This window comes from Argentina silus (assembly GCF_951799395.1).
Source record: "Argentina silus genome assembly, chromosome: 8".
In the NCBI taxonomy this organism is placed as follows: domain Eukaryota; kingdom Metazoa; phylum Chordata; class Actinopteri; order Argentiniformes; family Argentinidae; genus Argentina; species Argentina silus.
The window spans coordinates 5,615,821-5,635,307 of record NC_139662.1 but is presented as its reverse complement, the minus strand read 5'-3'; the positions used below and the strand labels follow the sequence as shown (position 1 = coordinate 5,635,307).

Here is a 19,487-nt window from a genome sequence, read left to right as displayed (position 1 = left end):
AAGTGGGAAATCCAATTGAGCTCATTTAGAAACCTCAATCATGTGATTTTAGGAATATTCAATCATAAATTGCTCAAAACATTGTATAAGAGGGTCAACTAAACATTATATTATTTACCCTCTTTCAGAGGGAGCTGTGGAAGGATGACACCAGGATGAAAAACAGGTCATGAAAAACAGGTCATGATTCAAATTCTGACTTTGGGATTAAGGTCAGGTTTGGTTTGATGTGTTGATTTACCACACTATTACATGTAAGTACAGTGTAACAAATACTGGTTTTACTTCTTATTACACTGCTGTAAGTACAGTGTGGCAAAGGAAAAGGGAGCAGGTGTTAATCGTGCCTCAGGGAAGGCGGGAGACATGGGTTTCACAACAGCAGAGTTATTTTATTATACTGTCGCATTCGGGACTTCAATTGGCTGCATGGTGGTCATCCTGGCTGCACAGCTGGAGCTGGGTACTGAGGGAGGGACGGGGTTCTGTCATGGTTCCATCTGGACACTAGGGGGCGGCAGTGACCGCCTCATGGACTGATTGGCACACAGTTGCATCCTATTGTTTAATTAAGACCTTTCTACTTCAGTTGTGTGTTTTCTGTACTCAGTGTCGTTGCTTGACATTTGTCAGAGGTCTAGTTCTCTAGTGGCCCTCCAAGACTTATCCTAGTAGATTTCTCTCGCGTCCTAGTTTCTTAGGTTTCCTGTCTCCCCTGTGGAATATCTAAGTAAAGTGGCCTTTGCCTTTCAACTGCATTTCTTCATCTGGTCTCCTCTCTGCTCCTGGGTCCTACATCATGCAACCTCACATAGGCAGTATGAGCTTTCAGACACGGCCACTCATTCTCCCCTCTTACATGGAATTAACCAGACTCACATAAGTAAATTCCAGAAGAATCCAAGAGGAATACTTCTAATCATGCATGGATGCACACAGGCATGCACGCACACACACACACACACACACACACACACACACACACACACACACACACACACACACACACACACACACACACACACACTCACACACACACATAAGATCACTTGGGTGAGAAAATATTAAGATGAGTATTAATATACACAGTACTCTGTGAAATAGTTGTCCCTCCGTAAAAACACTAGATGTCAGTGAAATCAAAGGTAGAAAAACTGATTTTGTTTCTCTCATAATCACTCATCAATACTAAAAGTATAAACTATAGAAGTTAGCTAATCTCCAGTAGGGATCTTACAAACATGCACAGCAATCACAAGTCAACCTGAGGTGTTTGGTTTCTCCCCACATTCATGTGAATAGGTTTGATTTTATATGACACTTTTTCCTGCATTTTTATGCAATTAACAAGAGTCATAGCACCTCTAGGTCAGTTAGAGGACAGCAAAAACAATGTAAACATTTTCCAGAGTATTTTTTTTTATCAGAGATGAAAAGAAAGAGTTCTATACAGGTATATTACAATATAATTGATGCTCAATAGCACTAGAACAGAGGTAAGTCAAATATCAATAAGGTTGTATTTAAAAAAGTCCCCATTATGTACCCACAACCATGTACGTCCCTAGAACGTCCTGCGGAGTAGGTCATGGTTGTTAGAACATCCCAATAAGGTCAAGGTTTGGACCCTAATGATGTTCTGGGGATGTCATAGGAGTCAAAGTTAAGTAGATACGACTTTAACAAACCTCCTTAGGACATCCCGAGGACGTGATTTTTATTGCTGAGATTTTCCTTGTTTGCTTCTGATATATCTAATGGTAAATACTGCTGAAAAGAGGCGAATCTCTCCTTTACAAGAATGGGAGAATCCTCTCTACCCCAATGGTGAGCGATTGATATACCGTTTTACAAGTGGAATCTAGCAGTGAAGCCATCCGTGCTTAATGAAACCTACGACACTGCCCACATTAACAGTATATTATTTCGTTTACGCTTTTTTCATCAGCGCTTTAATCATTATTGCACCATTCAGAGAAACCTAGACATATTATCAATGCATTTGGAATTTAGAAATTCATCTCTTTCAACATGTGAACATTTTCTTATTGCTATTAACATGTTTTACGACTGACATGCGTATTTTGGATTAGAACGTAAAATGAGCGGCATAGGGACCCAGCAAGCGCGTTGTGCCCCGTGCGTGCGCTCATCCTCTTCAAGTCTACTTGGAATATTTGCTCAAACAAGTACAGTCTTGAACCCGAAGTCAAGTCAGCTTAGAGATGCATTCGTCAGTGCTTTGTGTATTGGCTATTGTCCTGTTAGCATTTGTAGATTTTAACACAGTCTGTGCTGCAGAAACCGATGGGAATTTAACAGGTGAGTTTTGCAAAGGCTATAGCCTATACATTATTTCACGAAATTATAAAGTTTATATTTACTAACCTGCATTATTTGTCCTAAAACGTTTTTGGAGTAGCCTCTACACTCAGAGATGCAATGAGTAATACACAATCACAGTTGTTTGTAGTGATGGTTGTGCAATATGTCGTCTGCAACCTAATATGTTTTCAGTAATTGAATAGCCTATAAATGTAATTCTGACTTTGCTGACTTCAACTTTTATCTATGGGCTATAGCACATCTCACTAATTGTAGGCTATGAAACTACTGTATTAAAATGTGCACTTGACCAGAAATCCTGTGCGTAAATGAAATGCGTACATTTGGGTAAAAATAGGCGTAAGTAAATATAGCTAGAGTTTTCCCTAACCTATAGTCGAAATGTCCCCATTGTGTTGCGTAATTACACCGTAATTAAGATGATTTGAGGTCGCCTCAGTTCACTCCAGTAATTCCTCCTGGCTTCTCCCTCAGTGCCAATTCTGCCAAAGGCAGGTCACTGCCCGCGGCGTCTGACCGTCGTGCCGTCACACAGAGGATGCGTCTGCGACGACGATTGTCCTGGAGACCATAAATGCTGCGTATTTGATTGCGGATCCGTGTGTGTCCCCCCTGCCTTCAGTAAGAACCTGACTTTTGATAGTGTTGTCTTTATAGCCTAGACGTGTTCAGAATTAAGGCTGTCATGCATTTGCATGTATGGTGATGATATATGGGCAATGAGGTAGGCTACTGGGAGGCAATGCCCCACCACATTTTAACATAACATAGGTCTACTTAAAACTGGTTATTTTTTTGTTTTAAGGTAGACCTATAATCTCTTCACAAATGTAGCTTACAGAAATACCTGATATCTCTAAGGTCTTAATAAATAAGGAACAGAATTATAAACATGGTTCAATGAAATTGCTTCTATATGTTTGTGTCTTTTGCATCATATTGAGCCTTCACCTGACTCCATTGCAATTTGTGTTCCCAAAGCGAAACCAGGAGTGTGTCCTCGCAGGCTCTGGGGCTCAGGGATGTGTGCAGAGTTCTGCTCTGATGACAGTGAATGCCCCAATGATGAGAAATGCTGCCACAATGGATGTGGGCATGAGTGCATTGCACCATACACTGGTAGGATATCTGCCCAAAGTGACACAGTGCAAAGATTAATAGTGTGCTTGCGAAGCAACAAACTGCTTTTTGCTGTTATTATTTACACTTTAATTACGTATTATTGGTGTGCTTTCTATCAACTACCCAGCCATCATCCTTTCTTTCTATCACCAGTAACAACTGCTTTATAGTATGACCCATACTTAACCTCTTCAACCAGTAAGGATTAGGGTAATTGTATCTATCTATTATCTATTTGCTAAGACTAAAGTCTTCATGGCCTAGTGATAATGACAATGCCTTCCACCCCTACAGACCAGGGTTGAATTCCCACCTGTGGAAAAAATATGTATAACTTTTACTGTCTTTCCCTGTGTATCTCTCACTTTCTCTCTCTTCAAAAAACTTAAGTATAAAAATTACATTCACTGTTGACTAAGTTAGGTAAATTACGGTATAATTAACTCATAGTAGATTGAAAACTCTCTGCCCACTCCACTGAACTATCCAGACACTTTGTATCTTTTAGAACCCCACTGCTCTTACACTGTTGAAGATGGAACACCAAACCAACTTCATAATGTTCAGGAAATTCTAAATTAAGAACCCTGGAGACATAGTTTTGATATTATTCATATTGTACAACTCATCATGGGTTTCGGTGGTCACAAAAACCTTATTGATCTTACTTGAAGATATCTCAAAGATAGTTATATCTCACGATGTAAACTTCTTCCACTACCATTCTACTTTTAGCCAGCTAAGTAAGCACACAAAGTTTCTACTGAAACGTCATTTTCTAGTTACAATATGATATAGAGTATATACAGAATGCCCCACTATATTACAATGAACGATTATGGGAATGTCTTGTCTTGGTAATAAGAAGTATGAAGCATATATTGTACATTTCTTACTTTCAACCCACTTTTAAAGGTATGCTCAAATTGTTGTAACAAGATATTTTGAATTGTCCAACTTATTTTTGTAATCCTCAAGCTAATACTTGAATAGGAGTTTTTGAGAGCTGAGATGTTGCAGAAACTGTGAACACTTTCTCTGTCGCCATAGTGAAACCAGGTCGCTGTGCCCTGCCCAAAGGGACCCCCATGTGTGCCGAGTACTGTTACCATGACGGCCAGTGTCCAGGAGAACAGAAGTGTTGCCGGACAACTTGTGGCCATGCCTGCAGTGAGCCATGCTGATTGGACAGCCCAGTTTGGGTCAGGAGATGAGTGACGTCCATAGACTACTCCTCAACTTATCTTCTTCATTTGAACAAAACAAAAGAGAGACATCCCTATTTACAAATAATGTTTAGGGGGGGTTTTTGTTGGGGGGAAGGGGAGGGGGCTTTTGTACTTTGTTTGTATTCTAATCAATAAATCTGTCTATATACTCTTAACATACATTCCTGTGCATCTATTACATTATTGGTAGAAGAGTTTCAGACGTGCCTTTTTATGGGCATTTCATGCAGGAGCTTGCCTGCAATAACAAATGATGAAACACTCCAAGAATGAAAATCGCTCAAGTGCACATTTTCTGGCAGCACATCAGATTCCGTTCTATTATTCTTAAATTTGGCCACAGAATTGTCTGTATAGCTCAGGTTCTGACAGTGTAACACCACCTCCCCCAACCATTAACTTAGCACAATGCTGCTACAGTTTGTTCTCTGTCTGGGTATACCCAGTTCCTTGCTTAAATGGATAGTAGCTAGCTAGCTAGCAGCTAACCGGACATGGCCATCATTGGCATGGAATGTTCCACACTAGAGTGCCAAACACGTGCAGGAGAGAAATCACTGACTGGCAAAAGAAAGAGACCTCTGTGTCTGTGCCTTCTGGAGCTTGGCAATCGCTACTGTAGGCCAAGCTTGTTTAGAGAGGAAATTAGGTACCAAGAGAGAGGAGTTCTACAGCTCCAACCCTGTACATACATACTGTAGTACAAACACTTTTTTTTAATATGTTTTAGGGCATTTTTTAGGGCATTTCTGCTTTATTGGGATAGAGACAGTAGAGATTGACAGGAAGGAGGGGTGAGAGAGAGGAGGGATGACATGCAAGATATGTTGAGGGTCGGAATCGAACCAGGAACCTTGTGATTATGTGGTATGCGCATTAGTGTGCTACACCACGAAGCGCCCCGTACAAACACTTTAAGCAGATGCAAGTGAGAGGGGATACAGTAAGTTAAATCTTGGTACTGTAGGGCTTGCTATGTAATGACATTAGCTGTTATAATGACTGATGTGACACCTGTTATGATTGATGTTTGCAGTTGACTGATGCACATTAGCTAAATATTCCTCCTCCATTTCACTTTTAGAATGCTCATATCTCTAAGAGTTCTTATAACAGTCCAAAGACTCTGAACTGATGCACGGTGAATTCTTGTGTTCTGCACAACCCCCTGACAAAAAATGTAAACGGACAAATGGCAACCGTTGGTTCTTTTCACCAATTTATTGAAAATACAATAATAAATACCCCAGGTAATCCCATACATCTTTACACATTCTCATGCTGCTCAGTAAAATGTTTGTACCAAGACATGTTTTAGTATACAAAGACTGAGCAGTTACATGGAGGCCAGAATTAGTCTTGGTTAGTAGGGTTCATGGGCATGACAAACTTAATTGCTATAACTTGAGTGTTGGGTATGTGTGCAACACATCTGTTACACCACTTCCTCTTTTGGTGGAACACCAAAACGTTACAGAAAGAAAACCTTTTGGATAATAACCATCTTAAGACAACGATCAATGTCCATTTCCTAGAGATATGCTATGTTTTTTCCAGTCAGTTCAACTGCTTTTACTAGTTCTTGGATCAATTAGTAAATGTGATCACAAATCCAACAAACAATGAAAGGCAACTGGTTATGGAAAATTCTGTCAGTCAGTGCATTCAACATTTCAACATGCATTCAATAACTAAAAGAACAAAGACAATCTCTTTATAGATTTATGTGGCAAGTTATACATTTCTTGTCAGTTTAGCAATTTAGGTATGGCTTAAATGCAGACAGTGAATAAACAACACTATATGAGTTTTCATTCAGGTATTAATCAGAGCTTGGCTGAGGTTCTCTACCCTTCTCCCTGAAGTGTGCACTCGTTCACTCTCCCTGATACTGTAGATATAAAAGGAAAGCACAACTATAATTGCCAATCCAATACTTTTAAATGAATGAGGGGGGAGTGAAGTTGACAGGTGCACACTTCAGAGAAAAGGGTAGGGAATTATACTGCAGCACTTGTCACCACTGAAACCTGAATCAAAGACTTTGGTCCCACCCACGTTAATGATTCACCTTATTCACTGTTCAACCATCAGTAGCAGTGCACTGAAGAAAGGCCATCCTATGTGCTCCTCACAGGCAGGACAATGCCTTGAACATCCATTGAATCCTCCAAGACTTCATCTGAGACTTCATTGTTCATGTCCTTTATCCTTATCAAAACATAACCTATAAACTGAAACAGTCATATGAAAAAACAAACATATGTTTCCAGTACTTAGATAAGCACCTCCCTGAAACTTAAAGTTACATTTTCCAGTGGTTTAGCCAGATGGCGAAAATGTGCCAGTTGTTAGCATTAGCATCCCTGTTTATAGTAATGGCACACCCCTTAGCCTGCGGATGACATTGGCTAGCCGTTTGGCTAGGCTCGGGCTGGGCTCCTCCACGTGGAAGTTGCGGGTCAGAAGGTTGTAGAGGGAGCCATAACCCACGGCCACCACCGTACAGGTGAGACAGATAACGTTGTAGGGCATGCTGAAGTCGGGGGTGGGCAGGTTGACCAGGAGAGGCTCAGTGTAAACCCGCATGAAGAAACTGGACTCCTCCTTACAGGGGAAACTGGGAGGAACAACAAAGGGCAGGTTGATAGAAGATCTGGGCTGGGATCAATTCTAATTCATTTAAATGGATTGAAATTCAGTTCTTCTTATGGGCTGGGAACAAATACATTGGTAATCAACAACCACTACATCTACTTACAAACTGCTGAAAAGTGGCCGTTCCTGAGTGCTGTTGGTATCCATGGCGACAACACTGGGCACCAGAGCGCTGATAACAGAAGACCTGAGGAACAAGACAGAATTCAGTGATTCACACCAGAGAGATTCAAACAATAGTGCTGCATACATTATCAAAACTATCAACCACGATCTACAGAAAAGCACAAATCTAAAAGCTAAGAAAGCCACAGACAAACAAAACTCCACGTTATGTAAACAAATATTGTTGTAGCTAACGTTTCACTAGACTTACCCAACGTAGAAGCCGTGGTTGGGGTCTGGTGTGTATTCCGTCCACTTCAAGAGCGCCCTCTCAAACTGCACGGTCACCTCGGTCACAGAGTTGGGAGGAAGCTGGACCAGCATCTCCAGTAGGTGGGGTCGCAGACGGTCCTTGGAGGGCTGGTAGTGGATGTAGCCTGGTAGACGAAGATGGAAGAAATATATAAGAGCTCGAATCCTCACATATTTTTTACGCTTTCAGGGTAAAGGAACAATGTAAAAGTTTGTCAAAGCAGTAGCCTCTTCTAAGCTCCTTGCACGATAACAGCTTTTGGTCAGCACACATACAGTAGGTGCTTTAAGTTGGTAAAAATGGAGGCTCCTGTGCTCCACCCTGTGGATAGACAGTGCCTGGCACCGAGAGCAAGAATAAGACAAGCCTAAACATCTGGTCAACAATATAGATAAGGGGGTAGTTTAATCCTAAGATTCATAAATGTTAGTAAATACCAGTCATCCATTTCTACAGCTGACTTACTGAAGGCAGTTTAAAAGAGTAATATACTGTAGTGTTTCCTTGAGAATGGCTTAGAGTTTAATCCAGTGATCTTCACTTCTTGTCCTGGAAAGCTGCCATACTGCTTTTTTGTACCAGCTCAGCATTGACTGATTTCACTGAACAAGATCAATTGAAGATAAGCTGATGATTAATCTGGTGTGATAACACCAGGCTGGGACAAAAGTACAAACACACTGCAGCTCTCCAGGCCCAGGATTGTTCTTCTCATAAGCTCATAGGAACTACAGTTGTAACAACAACAATGGCAGCAGGACAGTAAGTGGAACTCACTGGGCTTGTTGTCACGGCCCTTGCTGGTGACGGTGAGGGTGTGGATGTAGAGGCGCAGATACCAGGGCACCGTGTCCAGCAGCAGCACGGGGAAGGCCCTGTACGGGTGATTGTTGTACACCAGGGTGTGGATCTCCCCCGTCTGCAGCCCATAGCCTGCCACATAGCGCTCGCCATGCAGGAGAGGACGCAGCATGTCTCCTAAGGGGAAGGCAGGATGGGGGCATTCCTACAGTCAATGCTATAAGGACATTTTCCCCACATTGGACAATCGTTCATATAGTAAAATGCTACCTACTCACATACATTTAGAAAGGCTCACGTAAGAGCAGAGAAAGATAAAGAAATGCGATTTAACTCTTGTCATTGACAGAATAGACAGGACATTATGGATGGATGCAATGTCATGTCTTGTCGTTTCACTCTCACCACTGTCGGTGGCCTTCCAGCGGAGCAGCATGTTGAGCGAGCGCAGAGACCCGAAGGTGGCTTTGTTGGTGAGGTCGTAGACCGAGTAGGTCCTCCGGTCCCCCAGCACCACTGCTTGGCTAAGCAGGGGAGTGGGCGGGTTCAGCTCAAACATCTCCCCCTACAGGGGAAAGTCAGGAACAACAGCAACATTTAATACCTGCTTCCCTGCTACACAACCGCCATAGCCATAGGCTTATCGGTACAGGTTTTTCACTTGTTTTGTTACAATTGATTGTTAGTGTGGATTCCTCTACTTAATCTTGAAAGTCAGCTAACAATATTGAGATTTCTGATACATGAAGATCCTTTGTCTGTGCTACCTGGAAGTCAGCCTGAATGAGAGCGAGGCATTTGCTAACCTGGGGGTTGTCTGTGATGTCCACATAGACTTTACTGGAAGAGGCCAGAGGGCAGGCTTCCGTTAGGGTGCGAGAGAACATCTTGAAAAGGGACCACTCTGTGGGAAATGACCAATGACCGATACATCATCATGTAATTCAAGCAATAGCTCAAACGGCTAGCGTATTGAAACAGATAGAAGCTATCTAGAAAATATGAAATTCAACACGCTCTTTCTCACCTCGTTTGCCCTGTCCAGAAGTGTGCAGGTCAAACACCACGTTTAGTGTCTGTCTCAGCTCCCACGCTGAGGATTTACACTGCCAGTCCTGAAACAACAGTGAATCAGTGCCCGATCAGGCAGGTTTTTTGTGTCAATCAAAAAACGGATGGAGCCAATTGTTTATCAAAGGGGCTCATACGATGACAGACGGCTTACGACCATCCATAATTTGACTGTTTTTCCATATGGCGAAAGTAGAAATTAAGTAGAAAGAGTAATCCGTTTCTCGCACATTTTCTCCGTCACTGTCTGAATGGTGCAAACATATTCCTAGAACACTGTAAACACCTTACCTTACACACTGGTCTGATGTGCACAGCCTGGGAGTGAAAGCTGCTGTGAAACAGTTTCTCTGACTTCATCAGGACTGCCAGACCAGCCTGAAGGAGGAGAGGGGCAATGAACTGAGTTAATCATGTGGAGCACGCACGTGCGAGCAGGCAAACACACACACACACACACACACACACACACACATCACCAATATACTCTTGGGCTAAAAAGAACCACCCAAAAGCACCTTGGAGCCACAAGGGAGGAGCTTCTTCCATGGCGTCAGATTCTCGGTGCAGACAATCTCCCGCGGCAACACGGCATAGCGGAGGAAGCGTTGGTCTGTTACTACATATAGGATACACAAGTAGACAGGTTGTCAATGTGCCACATCACAACTCAGTACATGCAGAAATCCACATCAGTAAGGGATGATTATTCAAATATTCAACAATAACACACTATTGCTTAACTGCTTTGTGATTCCTTTTAAGCTCATAATCCATTTACAACATGAAAGAGAAGAACTGGCTGCTCTTTCACACTGCTCTTTGTTCAAATGTGCAAGTTTGGTGTTGAGAAACAGGAAACTTACCGTTGCCCACACCTAGTGGTTTAAAGGAGGCGCTGGGCTGCACAGTGTTGGTGGAGTCAATGAAGTTCAGGGAGGCACAAAAGATCCCAGAGAGAACGTTGGTCAGCTCTTTCCAGGCACCGTCCACACTAGAAGATGAAATTAATCACAATGCACACATTATAGTTTGGTGGAGATTTAGGTGTAATTGCAGTATCTGACCGACACCAATCATGGTGAAGATATGATGAAGATATGACTTATAGTATCAAGTGCTTTTAAGACTCAATGAATTTGATGGTCACATTCAATGACAGAAAGTACTCAATTATTTTCTACAGTCATGAGTAGCTAGGGTAACTAAGTGAATCTGTGTAGCAATACTTACTCGGTGACTGTGTCCTGGAACCATACCCACAGTTCAGCACCAGGGGGCGATGGTAGGAAGGGTTGGCCCCACTGCATTGTCCTCCAGTAGCCCTGAGTGAAGGAGATGTGAAGCTCCCGCACTGAGAACTTGGAGATCACTTGGCCCAGGGATTTGGGGAAGAGACGGTAGTGGGAGACTGAAAATAAAAATATCAGGCAGAGCAATGAGGTGTGTATATAACCCATTTTGGTCAACAAAAGAAACTAATAGTAAACAAATAAATCTCAAGAGAGTTAGTGCTGGGCTGGAACAACAACCTTCCCTTTGGGTCTCTGGGACCACATTTGTGCTGATGACCCAGTTGGTTGTTGAGGTTCTAAACATAAAAACCATCTCAAATCAGCAAACAATTTAGCGGAGACAGAACAATTACCTTTATCTCCACGCAATAAATCTGTATCCCACAGAGTGTGAAACTGGAAACTGGAATAAATATCACCAGAAGGCAGCGGTCTGATGACCAATTCTTCCTGAAACTGGTCTTTCACCGGCGGTACAGGAGGGAAATCCATGGTGTCGCGGACAGGGGTGGCTTCGTTGTCGTTTATTGGAGCAGATGCTCGATTTGTTTCGACTTCGGTCGCCTTCCATTGCCTCTCTTCCGCGGCCTCTTCATGGGTTTGGTCCTCGGTATCAGTAGCTGTTTGTGACTCGTCTGTATGCCTTGTCTGTGCACTATGAATCAAGACGCTATCAGCATCACTAACCGGACTTTCTTGTAAATCTGCTCTAATAAACACGATTAAACTACAAATAACGAACGCCAGCACAATAACATTGCACCTGTACGCTGCCATTTTTTCACTGCTGGTCAACGGCGATGACTTCCTCATTACGCGTCATGTAGCAATTTAACCAATGGGATGTAAGAATTATGTTATGGACAGTATGGACAATCAGCATTGCACTTGAAATGCGCATAAAAACTGATCTGAATCAAAATGACCATTGATTTGTCATTTATTTGTCGTTGATATAACATCTAGGGTTTTGATAACTCGAATAATTGCTCTTGAAATTGAAAATGAAAGATTTAAAATGTTTTGTTTTTGTTTTGTTTTTAAAGTATGTTAAGGCATATAGCCCGCTAAGCCTAGGACAACAATTGTACAGATACATTGTTGAGCCAATAAATATAGGCCTATCCAACAGTTTTGTTCTTCTTTTTTTCCCCCATTCCATTTATATAATTAAAAATGAATGTAAATATGTTGGCCAATTAAACAATTACATGTGGATCTCAATGGGTTGAAATTTGCCGAAACCTGCTCCGTTTACAAATTTAAAAAAATGGATTTGTCGCCATTTGAACAATAGGCCACTGATGCAGCAGTAGCCTATCCAAAACCATATAGCGGCGTCCCGTCGTTTGTTGATGTAGTTTTAAAATGCACATAGTGTTATTAATAGGCTATAATGTGTGTTCATAAATGTGTGTCTCTCGCTACAATTTTACCACAGCCGGTGACAGAGACGGGCACATCATCACTCCTCCCACGTCCACACTCCACACACAGGCGCGCGCGCGTGCAGCCCAGACACACACACACGCGCTGAAACATACTCGGAATTTCTGCTCACCCATGGCTCCCCATTAGATGCTCAAAGCGGCTGTTGTCAGAACGAATTATATCTGCACTACTGCTGCTTACTTCTGACCTTGTCTGCCTCTGGTAGGGTTTTCAATATTTTATTCAGAATTCCGGTGCTCTATATCCCCATGGCTACATCGGATGGAATAGACGGCTGTCTTCTGCAACGAGGCAGATCTCAAAGTGACCCGAACATACTCACCGAGTCCGGCATAGATCTAGTGCACAGCACAGGTAAGGAACATATTTTATTGTCTGGATATCATACGGCATTGCCGTTTGATTATAGCTTTGGCGGTACAGTGGTTTCCCAAATCCATCCATCCTCATTTGCTCAATGGGATTTCAGTACCCCATTGAATAAAAAGCACATCATTGTGTGTTTCCATCTGACAACACATATGATAAAAATCGAGAATCTCTATTGAAGGAAATCGTGACGTGGTGTTTGCCATTTCCCCCAATAATTTAAATGAATTGATGCTCATCCACAATTTGCGTGTTAGGCTATATTGACGCCTTTCATACACACGCTGGACTTACATTAAATGTGCAGTTTAGAAATTAACGGTGTACTGCACATATTTGGATACATACATCTGAGTTGTTATATTCATGCCAATGCTACATTGTAAGATTTGGCGCAAATGCATAACAAAATGCATCCAAATATTTGGAAAGAGCATGTGGTGCGGTATATCCGTTTGGGCTGTCTAGACGCGTTTTCTTCGCTGTTTCGGTATCCCTATAGACATTCGGGTAGGCCTATTCTCCCAAATGATATCTGAGCAGTTGTGTCTAGCATAATTGTTTTTTAGGGCTCGTATCGGTTGCTCATTGCATGGACTCTTGCCTACCCCGGCTCCGGCCATTGCGCATTGACAGCATCAATTGGTTCTCATGCTACAATAAGTGGATCAAACAGTCCTATGATCAATGACCCTGCGTTCCACGAGACGTATAGGAGACTTCACCGTGGCATGGATGGATGCAGGTGTGCCTTAAGCCAACATGGAGGGCCTATCTGGATTACCTCTCAGTCCTCTGTTTCATACATCCATAAAGCATAGGCAATACATGTTCTTCCATTGATATCATAAAATAATAGGCAGTCCTTTCCATGTTTGGCAATCATTTCCAATTATGGCACCTGTATTGCTGAACTGAGTGCGTTCCAGAGTATTGTACTACACATCTGGAGAGAGAAATGTAGTGATCATAAAGGATGCATGAGGAAGATTAATAAAAACACTGTATTCAACCACATCAACATAGGTTTTTTTTTTAAAATAACATATGTCTACAGTCATAGACCATTGCCAGTCTGGTGTCAGCTGTTCACACACCTGTAGGTGAAAATGTCACAGTGGGGCAACTTGTCACCCTTGATTTAACAAAATAGCCTATTGACAGACAGGCTAAGGCAATAGCAGTTAGCATTGGACCAGTGAATGAATACCCATATACTGCACTTAAATATGCACAAATTACGTTTACATTAACACTAAACAGCAAACGCAATTATGTGTCATTCAAGAGGGCAAGCAGCAGTGTCACCAGTGACCCAAAGTACACATTGTGCGACATCAGTGTATCGTCACTGACTGTGTGAGCGTCTGGGGTGCCAGTCTTTGCCAAAGGATTACTAAGCCTTTTACACAGTGGCCTTTGCAGCTGCAGAGGCTGACACTGGATTCATCCACTTACTTAATGCCAGAGAGCAGACTCAATGAGAGGACAAAGAGACAGCATCAACTGTATAGTATATTTGTAAGATTCAAGGCAATGTTTTCCTTTATCACTGCTTTGCCTGGACATCAATCCTTGGGAATGTTGTCAATGCCAGCCTTGAACATTGCGTAAAGGGGTCTTGCATCCCTCTTAAAGACATTTACGTAAAAACATTGCAGTCTTTTAATAAGTCTTAACATATTTTTTTTATAGCAGGCATGGTTGTGGAACCTAAAGCTGATGATCCCATTAATGGCTTTCAAAAGCTCCCAACTGTTCAATCAGTTTGTTCAGCAAAGGATCCTTTAGCCACTCTGGCTAATAAAAAAGTCACTTTAGCTCAAAGTCTCTCATTAGTCATTCCCTAGTGTGAGGCAATGAAGCAGTCAGGACACTTAACCCAAATTCATACTACAGAGCCAAACTGAGCTGAGCTCTACTAGGCTGGCCTGGTTACGCATCCAACCACTGCTGGAAAGGACAATGTGAAAGAAAAATATCTGAGCTAGCACAGTATGGTTTGGCCATATAATGTGTACAGCCCCTTAGCATCTTAGGAGACAATGAGAGAGGATGAGGTGAACAGGATACCAAACTGACCCCTACCTGCTATACCAATAGCTCATTTCACACTTGTACACTAGAATGAGTGGATAGGTGTAAGCATTTGGAAAAATGTTTGCTTAGGACAGGAGAGGAATAATCAAGTCCTTTGAAGGTTGCTAATGGTTAGCATCTCTGGATGACTCATGCTAGTCAGTGCAGGGCATTCTGGGTAATTCCTCTTATACTTTTCAGCCCACAATGAATGAAACAGTTCAGTTCTGACTCATCTACAGTATGTACTTCTCATTTAAGGAAGCATGCCTTCTACTGTTAATTACTGATGTAAAAAGGTTTGAGTCACGCTTCATAACAACCGTCTTCATTTTGTGTTTCTGAATACGGATAAGACAAGTTTACCAGTAATAACATAATGTAATAGCTATTATACGCACACACAGGTGTGCACGCATGCATGCAGGCAGGCACACACACACACGCACACACACACACACACACACACACACACACACACACACACACACACACACACACACACACACACACACACACACATGTTGCCTCCTCTTAGCCCTCCTAACCAAGCCAACAGTCCCCTGCACCTCCTCTCTGCCTCCTGCTCCATAGTGGCTGGGCACTGAATAAAGGAAGATAAACCGTTTTACTGGAAAAGCTGGACTGAGAAAGAGAGAGAGGCCTGAAGTGAAGACCTTACTGGAGGAGACAGGACAGCAACGAAGCCAGACGATGCACAGGCCTCCTGACACCAGCCTGTAGTAAAGAGGAGCATTGAACTAGAAGTAGCCCATTTGTTGTCCTCAGTGCTGTGGCAGTCAAGCAGAGGCAATGGTGTGGAAGGAAAAGTTACCGCAGCTCTAGAAGTAGCGCTGCTTTGACTGTTCAACAGTGCTTGGTATTCAATTGGTTTTCAAATAGTGTCATACAGAGAACCCAGTATACAATATGAGGTGGTAGGAGAGTGATCAGAATTTGGTTGAAATGTGGTAAGGTGAACTGCTGAATGAAGCACTGACAGTATTTTCATGAATGAGACTTGTAGAGCCCCAGACTTCACATGCAAGTCGTGGATGTGGCTGTCCGCTCTTCCTCCACCTGTGAGTGTTCTCCTATTAATATCTTATCTACAGACTATATTTAAACCCATATTCACACCTTTCCTCTGTGTCACATTCGCTTTTCTTAACCGCCTTCTCTATTGACTACCTCTCCACACAGAGTATCTCTTTCTCTCTGTCTCTCTCACTCTTTCTCTTTCTCTCTGTGTCATCCTTTCTTCTCTTTCTCTCTCTCTCTCACTATTCCATCCCTCCTCTTTCTTCCTCTGCCCCCCTATCTCCTCTCCGTCTCTCCCTCTCCCTCTCTCTCTCTCTCTCTCATCCCTTCTCTTTCTCCTTCTGTCCCCCTCTCTCTCTCTCTCTCACCCCCCCCCTCTCGCTCCCTCTTCCCCCCCCCCCCCCCCCCCTCTCGCTTCACCTTTTCTCTCCTTCGCTCCCCCCCCCCCCCTCTCTCTATTGTTTGCGCTCTCCTGCTGCTCCTGTGTGTCACTGTAACCCTGGTGTGCAGTGCCGCCCACCTCACCATTCAGCTCAGGAGGGTGACCCACACTCTCTTACTGCACGCTGCCATGTCAGGGTAATTGATGAGCCCCAAGCAGGATGTGACTCATCACTTGTGTGGCTAACCGCCTGGTGAAAAGAGCATGGGCACTCTCTCTTAGAACTCTCCTACCTCGTTTAGATACAGACAGTTGCCATGGCTGTTTATCATGCATCAGAATTAGGAGGGAGGGAGGGATGGGTGGGTGGTGGGTGTGTGTGTGTGTGTGAGTCAATATATATATAGATAGATAGATAGATAGATAGATAGATAGATATGTTGGTAGGTAGCTTGATTGATTGACTGATTCATTGATTGACTGATTCATTGATTGATTTATAATTAGATACATACTTGACAACAACCAACTATGCCACTGTGAGAAATGTAGCCATTGTGAGGCTACATTTAGCTCTTACTATCTATTATGAGGCGAGTGCTATAATTCAGGACCCTGTCAGATCACGACTTGGTCAGCCAAGATGGGTAAGCCAGTTGAGGCCACCGGCAAGAGCTACTGTATTCATTTCCTCCTAGACACACTCACAGTCACCACTGAGGCAGGAGAAATGTGTTTAGCTTGAGAATTTTTGATGTCCACCTATAACAGTAGAGTGATGCATTTCCTTTGATAATATATCATTTATTTATCTAGGTAAGCCCATATGAAGCAAGATGACTTAGTGTAATGTAGTAGTACATTCAGTGATGTTTGAGGACTAACAATAGTACCAATAATCATCATCTGACAGAAGCTGTGGTCATGCTAATGGGTCCAGTGCTCTTGTGGATAAATCATGGACCAAATCATAACTGGACTACGGGTAAAAGCTATATACAGTAGCTAGCACCTGTAGCTTACTCCTCTGGTGTTTGTTATGCATGGTCCCTGATAAGTCAAATCTGTTGCCTACAGTGCTGTAACAACACAGCGTATTGTTGTAACAGATTGTATACCCAGGAGCTGAGAGAACGGAATGGGATAAACCACTGTATTGTATGCCTGGTCAAACACAGCTCACTGTGAGATCGCTGTCTTTCTCCATGCATACAAATGGAACACAACAACTACAAGCCTCATGCCTATTCCCTGAAGAAGTGGGAGCAGATTAGACATTTGACAGTCTGTGAACTGTGTGTGTGTGCGTGTGTGTGTGTGTGTGCGTGTGTGTGTGTGTGTGCGTGTGTGTGTGTGTGTGTGTGTGTGTGTCATGCGTGCGTGCGTGTGTGTGTTCTTGCATATGTGTCTGTGTGCTCATACATGCATGGATGTGTGTGTGTTGGAGCGCTAGCCTGAGCTTGTGCAACATCAACAAATCACAGCCAGAATAAAAATAGACTGAATGGGGGGAAAGCAGTCAGGCAGTTCAGTAGGCAGCCCTTAGAGGGCTATCGTAGAACTAGGACCCAAGCAGCCCAAAACACCTGTCACAGACCTCAGTGTTAAGGGAGGAGGTAATGGAGCTAAAGAAGAAGGTTAAGTGGAGTTCAGGAGGCCATGCTAAAACAGAGAGGGAGGAAGCTCTACTGGGCCCTGAAATAACAGAGGAGGATACAGAATTTCCATGTCTGAAAAGCAAAGGAGAGAGAATTGTCCTCTTAGTTATCTGGCATTGAGGGATGGACTGTGTAGGCTTCAGTTGTCTCTGACTGTTTCACCATGTATTTTAACCATCAAATTCTTTCTTGGAAAGAAGTGAGGACTGAAACCCAACGAGTTGCTCCTTCTATTCCCTTTTCTCCCTTTGCTCTTTTTCTTGGTCATTCCCCCCAGTTATTCAAATAGAAAAGATTGACTGGGCGAAGGCCATTGGGTCCCACTGACTTGCTTACAAAGAGGAGTCTCATATCCATTATCCCACTGCCTTCCCTTCGCCAGTCCAGTCAGATCAGTGAGGATGAAGAAAACTAAACCAGGAAGTGTTGTGCTTCACAACCACTCTCAGTTGTACCATCTAAGTTTCCCCCGTAGCCAATGAGGGCCATTCTGTCAGAGATAGATGATCAGCGAAGAGGGAACTCCCGGGTCCCATCTCATATAAACTGTCTGGGATGTCTGGGATAGCAACACACAGGAATAGAAAGAAGACGAGGGGAGAGGGACGGGGGCAGGGAAAGAACAAGGACAAGGTAGAAGAGGTAGACAGACTTCCGATGACTCAAGGGATGCCAACACATGCCATCACATCATAACATTACAGATGGAGAATAGAGAGAAAGGCTCCTTGGAGAAACTGTTAGCTTAATAAGCACTTACAGTATTGAACAGGGGTAATCTTTACAGCCTCTCTTCAGAGATGGTAAATTAAATACCTTGCTAGATCAGATTACAGCCATACTGTAGAAGAAATGCAGTTGTAAAGGAAATGAATCTGTCTATTCATTGTCTCGCTGGACTGTTTGGAGTGTGTGGGAGGAAGCAGGCATATGTGTGTGTGTGTGTGTGTGTGTGTGTGTGTGTGTGTGTGTGTGTGTGTGTGTACGTGTGTGTGTGTGTGTGTGTGTGTGTGTGCATGCAAGGGCTGTATTGTATACAGTGTTTTGTATGAATGAGGGACACACTATGTCAACGTAACTGCAGTGAGGATTTCAGCACCATGGAGAGGGCCCCTCTCGCATTGCAGTGCTGATCCTAGATCAGTGCCTAGGTGCAACTTAATCCTGTACTACTCCTGGCTGAACCCATTGACTTATACACTAGGTCTATCGGCCCTCAACAAAGGTCTACAATCAAGTTTCTTTCTGTCCTAACCTAACTTGCTGTAGGTAGTCAGTGACACCGCTGCAATATGACTACAGTACAAACATCAGCTAATTCTGCCTTTTGCATTACAATAGTTGTCGTAAGCATTAAACAGGCATAACACCTTATTAAGTTATGACAACTGTCTTGAAGTTGTGATACAGATACAAGGGGTTAGGATAGGTAACCTATTCTTGCATTGTCATGTCAAAGTAGACACTCATTGTAAGCTGTTGTGACCATAGAGATTCTATTTCAAGGTTCAATATTCATGTCCATGGTCGTGACTAAAGCTCTCTTGTTTACTTCCAAACAAATGT

At 42.9% G+C, this 19,487-nt stretch overlaps 3 protein-coding genes across 3 annotated transcripts in view; 2 read left to right on the top strand and 1 right to left on the bottom strand.

The window, feature by feature from the left end:
* Positions 1-2,201: 2,201 nt before the first annotated feature.
* wfdc2 (WAP four-disulfide core domain 2) lies at positions 2,202-4,781 on the top strand. Its single transcript, XM_083674856.1, has 4 exons — positions 2,202-2,322; positions 2,821-2,967; positions 3,328-3,465; positions 4,519-4,781. The coding sequence occupies exons 1-4, from the start codon at positions 2,226-2,228 to the stop codon at positions 4,650-4,652; spliced, it is 516 nt and encodes a 171-aa protein (XP_083530982.1). The 5' UTR covers positions 2,202-2,225; the 3' UTR covers positions 4,653-4,781.
* A 1,113-nt stretch (positions 4,782-5,894) lies between these two features.
* pigt (phosphatidylinositol glycan anchor biosynthesis, class T) lies at positions 5,895-11,715 on the bottom strand. Its single transcript, XM_083675823.1, has 12 exons — positions 11,294-11,715; positions 10,879-11,056; positions 10,512-10,639; positions 10,164-10,264; positions 9,937-10,023; positions 9,602-9,689; positions 9,381-9,478; positions 8,980-9,139; positions 8,551-8,751; positions 7,732-7,897; positions 7,459-7,542; positions 5,895-7,317 (listed from the first exon to the last, which is right to left on the bottom strand). Exons 1-12 carry the CDS (start codon positions 11,430-11,432, stop codon positions 7,068-7,070), a joined length of 1,680 nt encoding a protein of 559 aa, XP_083531949.1. The 5' UTR covers positions 11,433-11,715; the 3' UTR covers positions 5,895-7,067.
* Positions 11,716-12,640: 925 nt separating this feature from the next.
* Positions 12,641-19,487, top strand: part of phactr3a (phosphatase and actin regulator 3a) — a gene marked incomplete at its 5' end in the record, with an annotated part of 23,453 nt that continues 16,606 nt past the window's right edge. The window contains one exon of the mRNA XM_083675017.1: positions 12,641-12,746. Within this exon, the coding sequence (XP_083531143.1) occupies positions 12,641-12,746 (106 nt within the window). The remainder of the gene's footprint in view (positions 12,747-19,487) is intronic.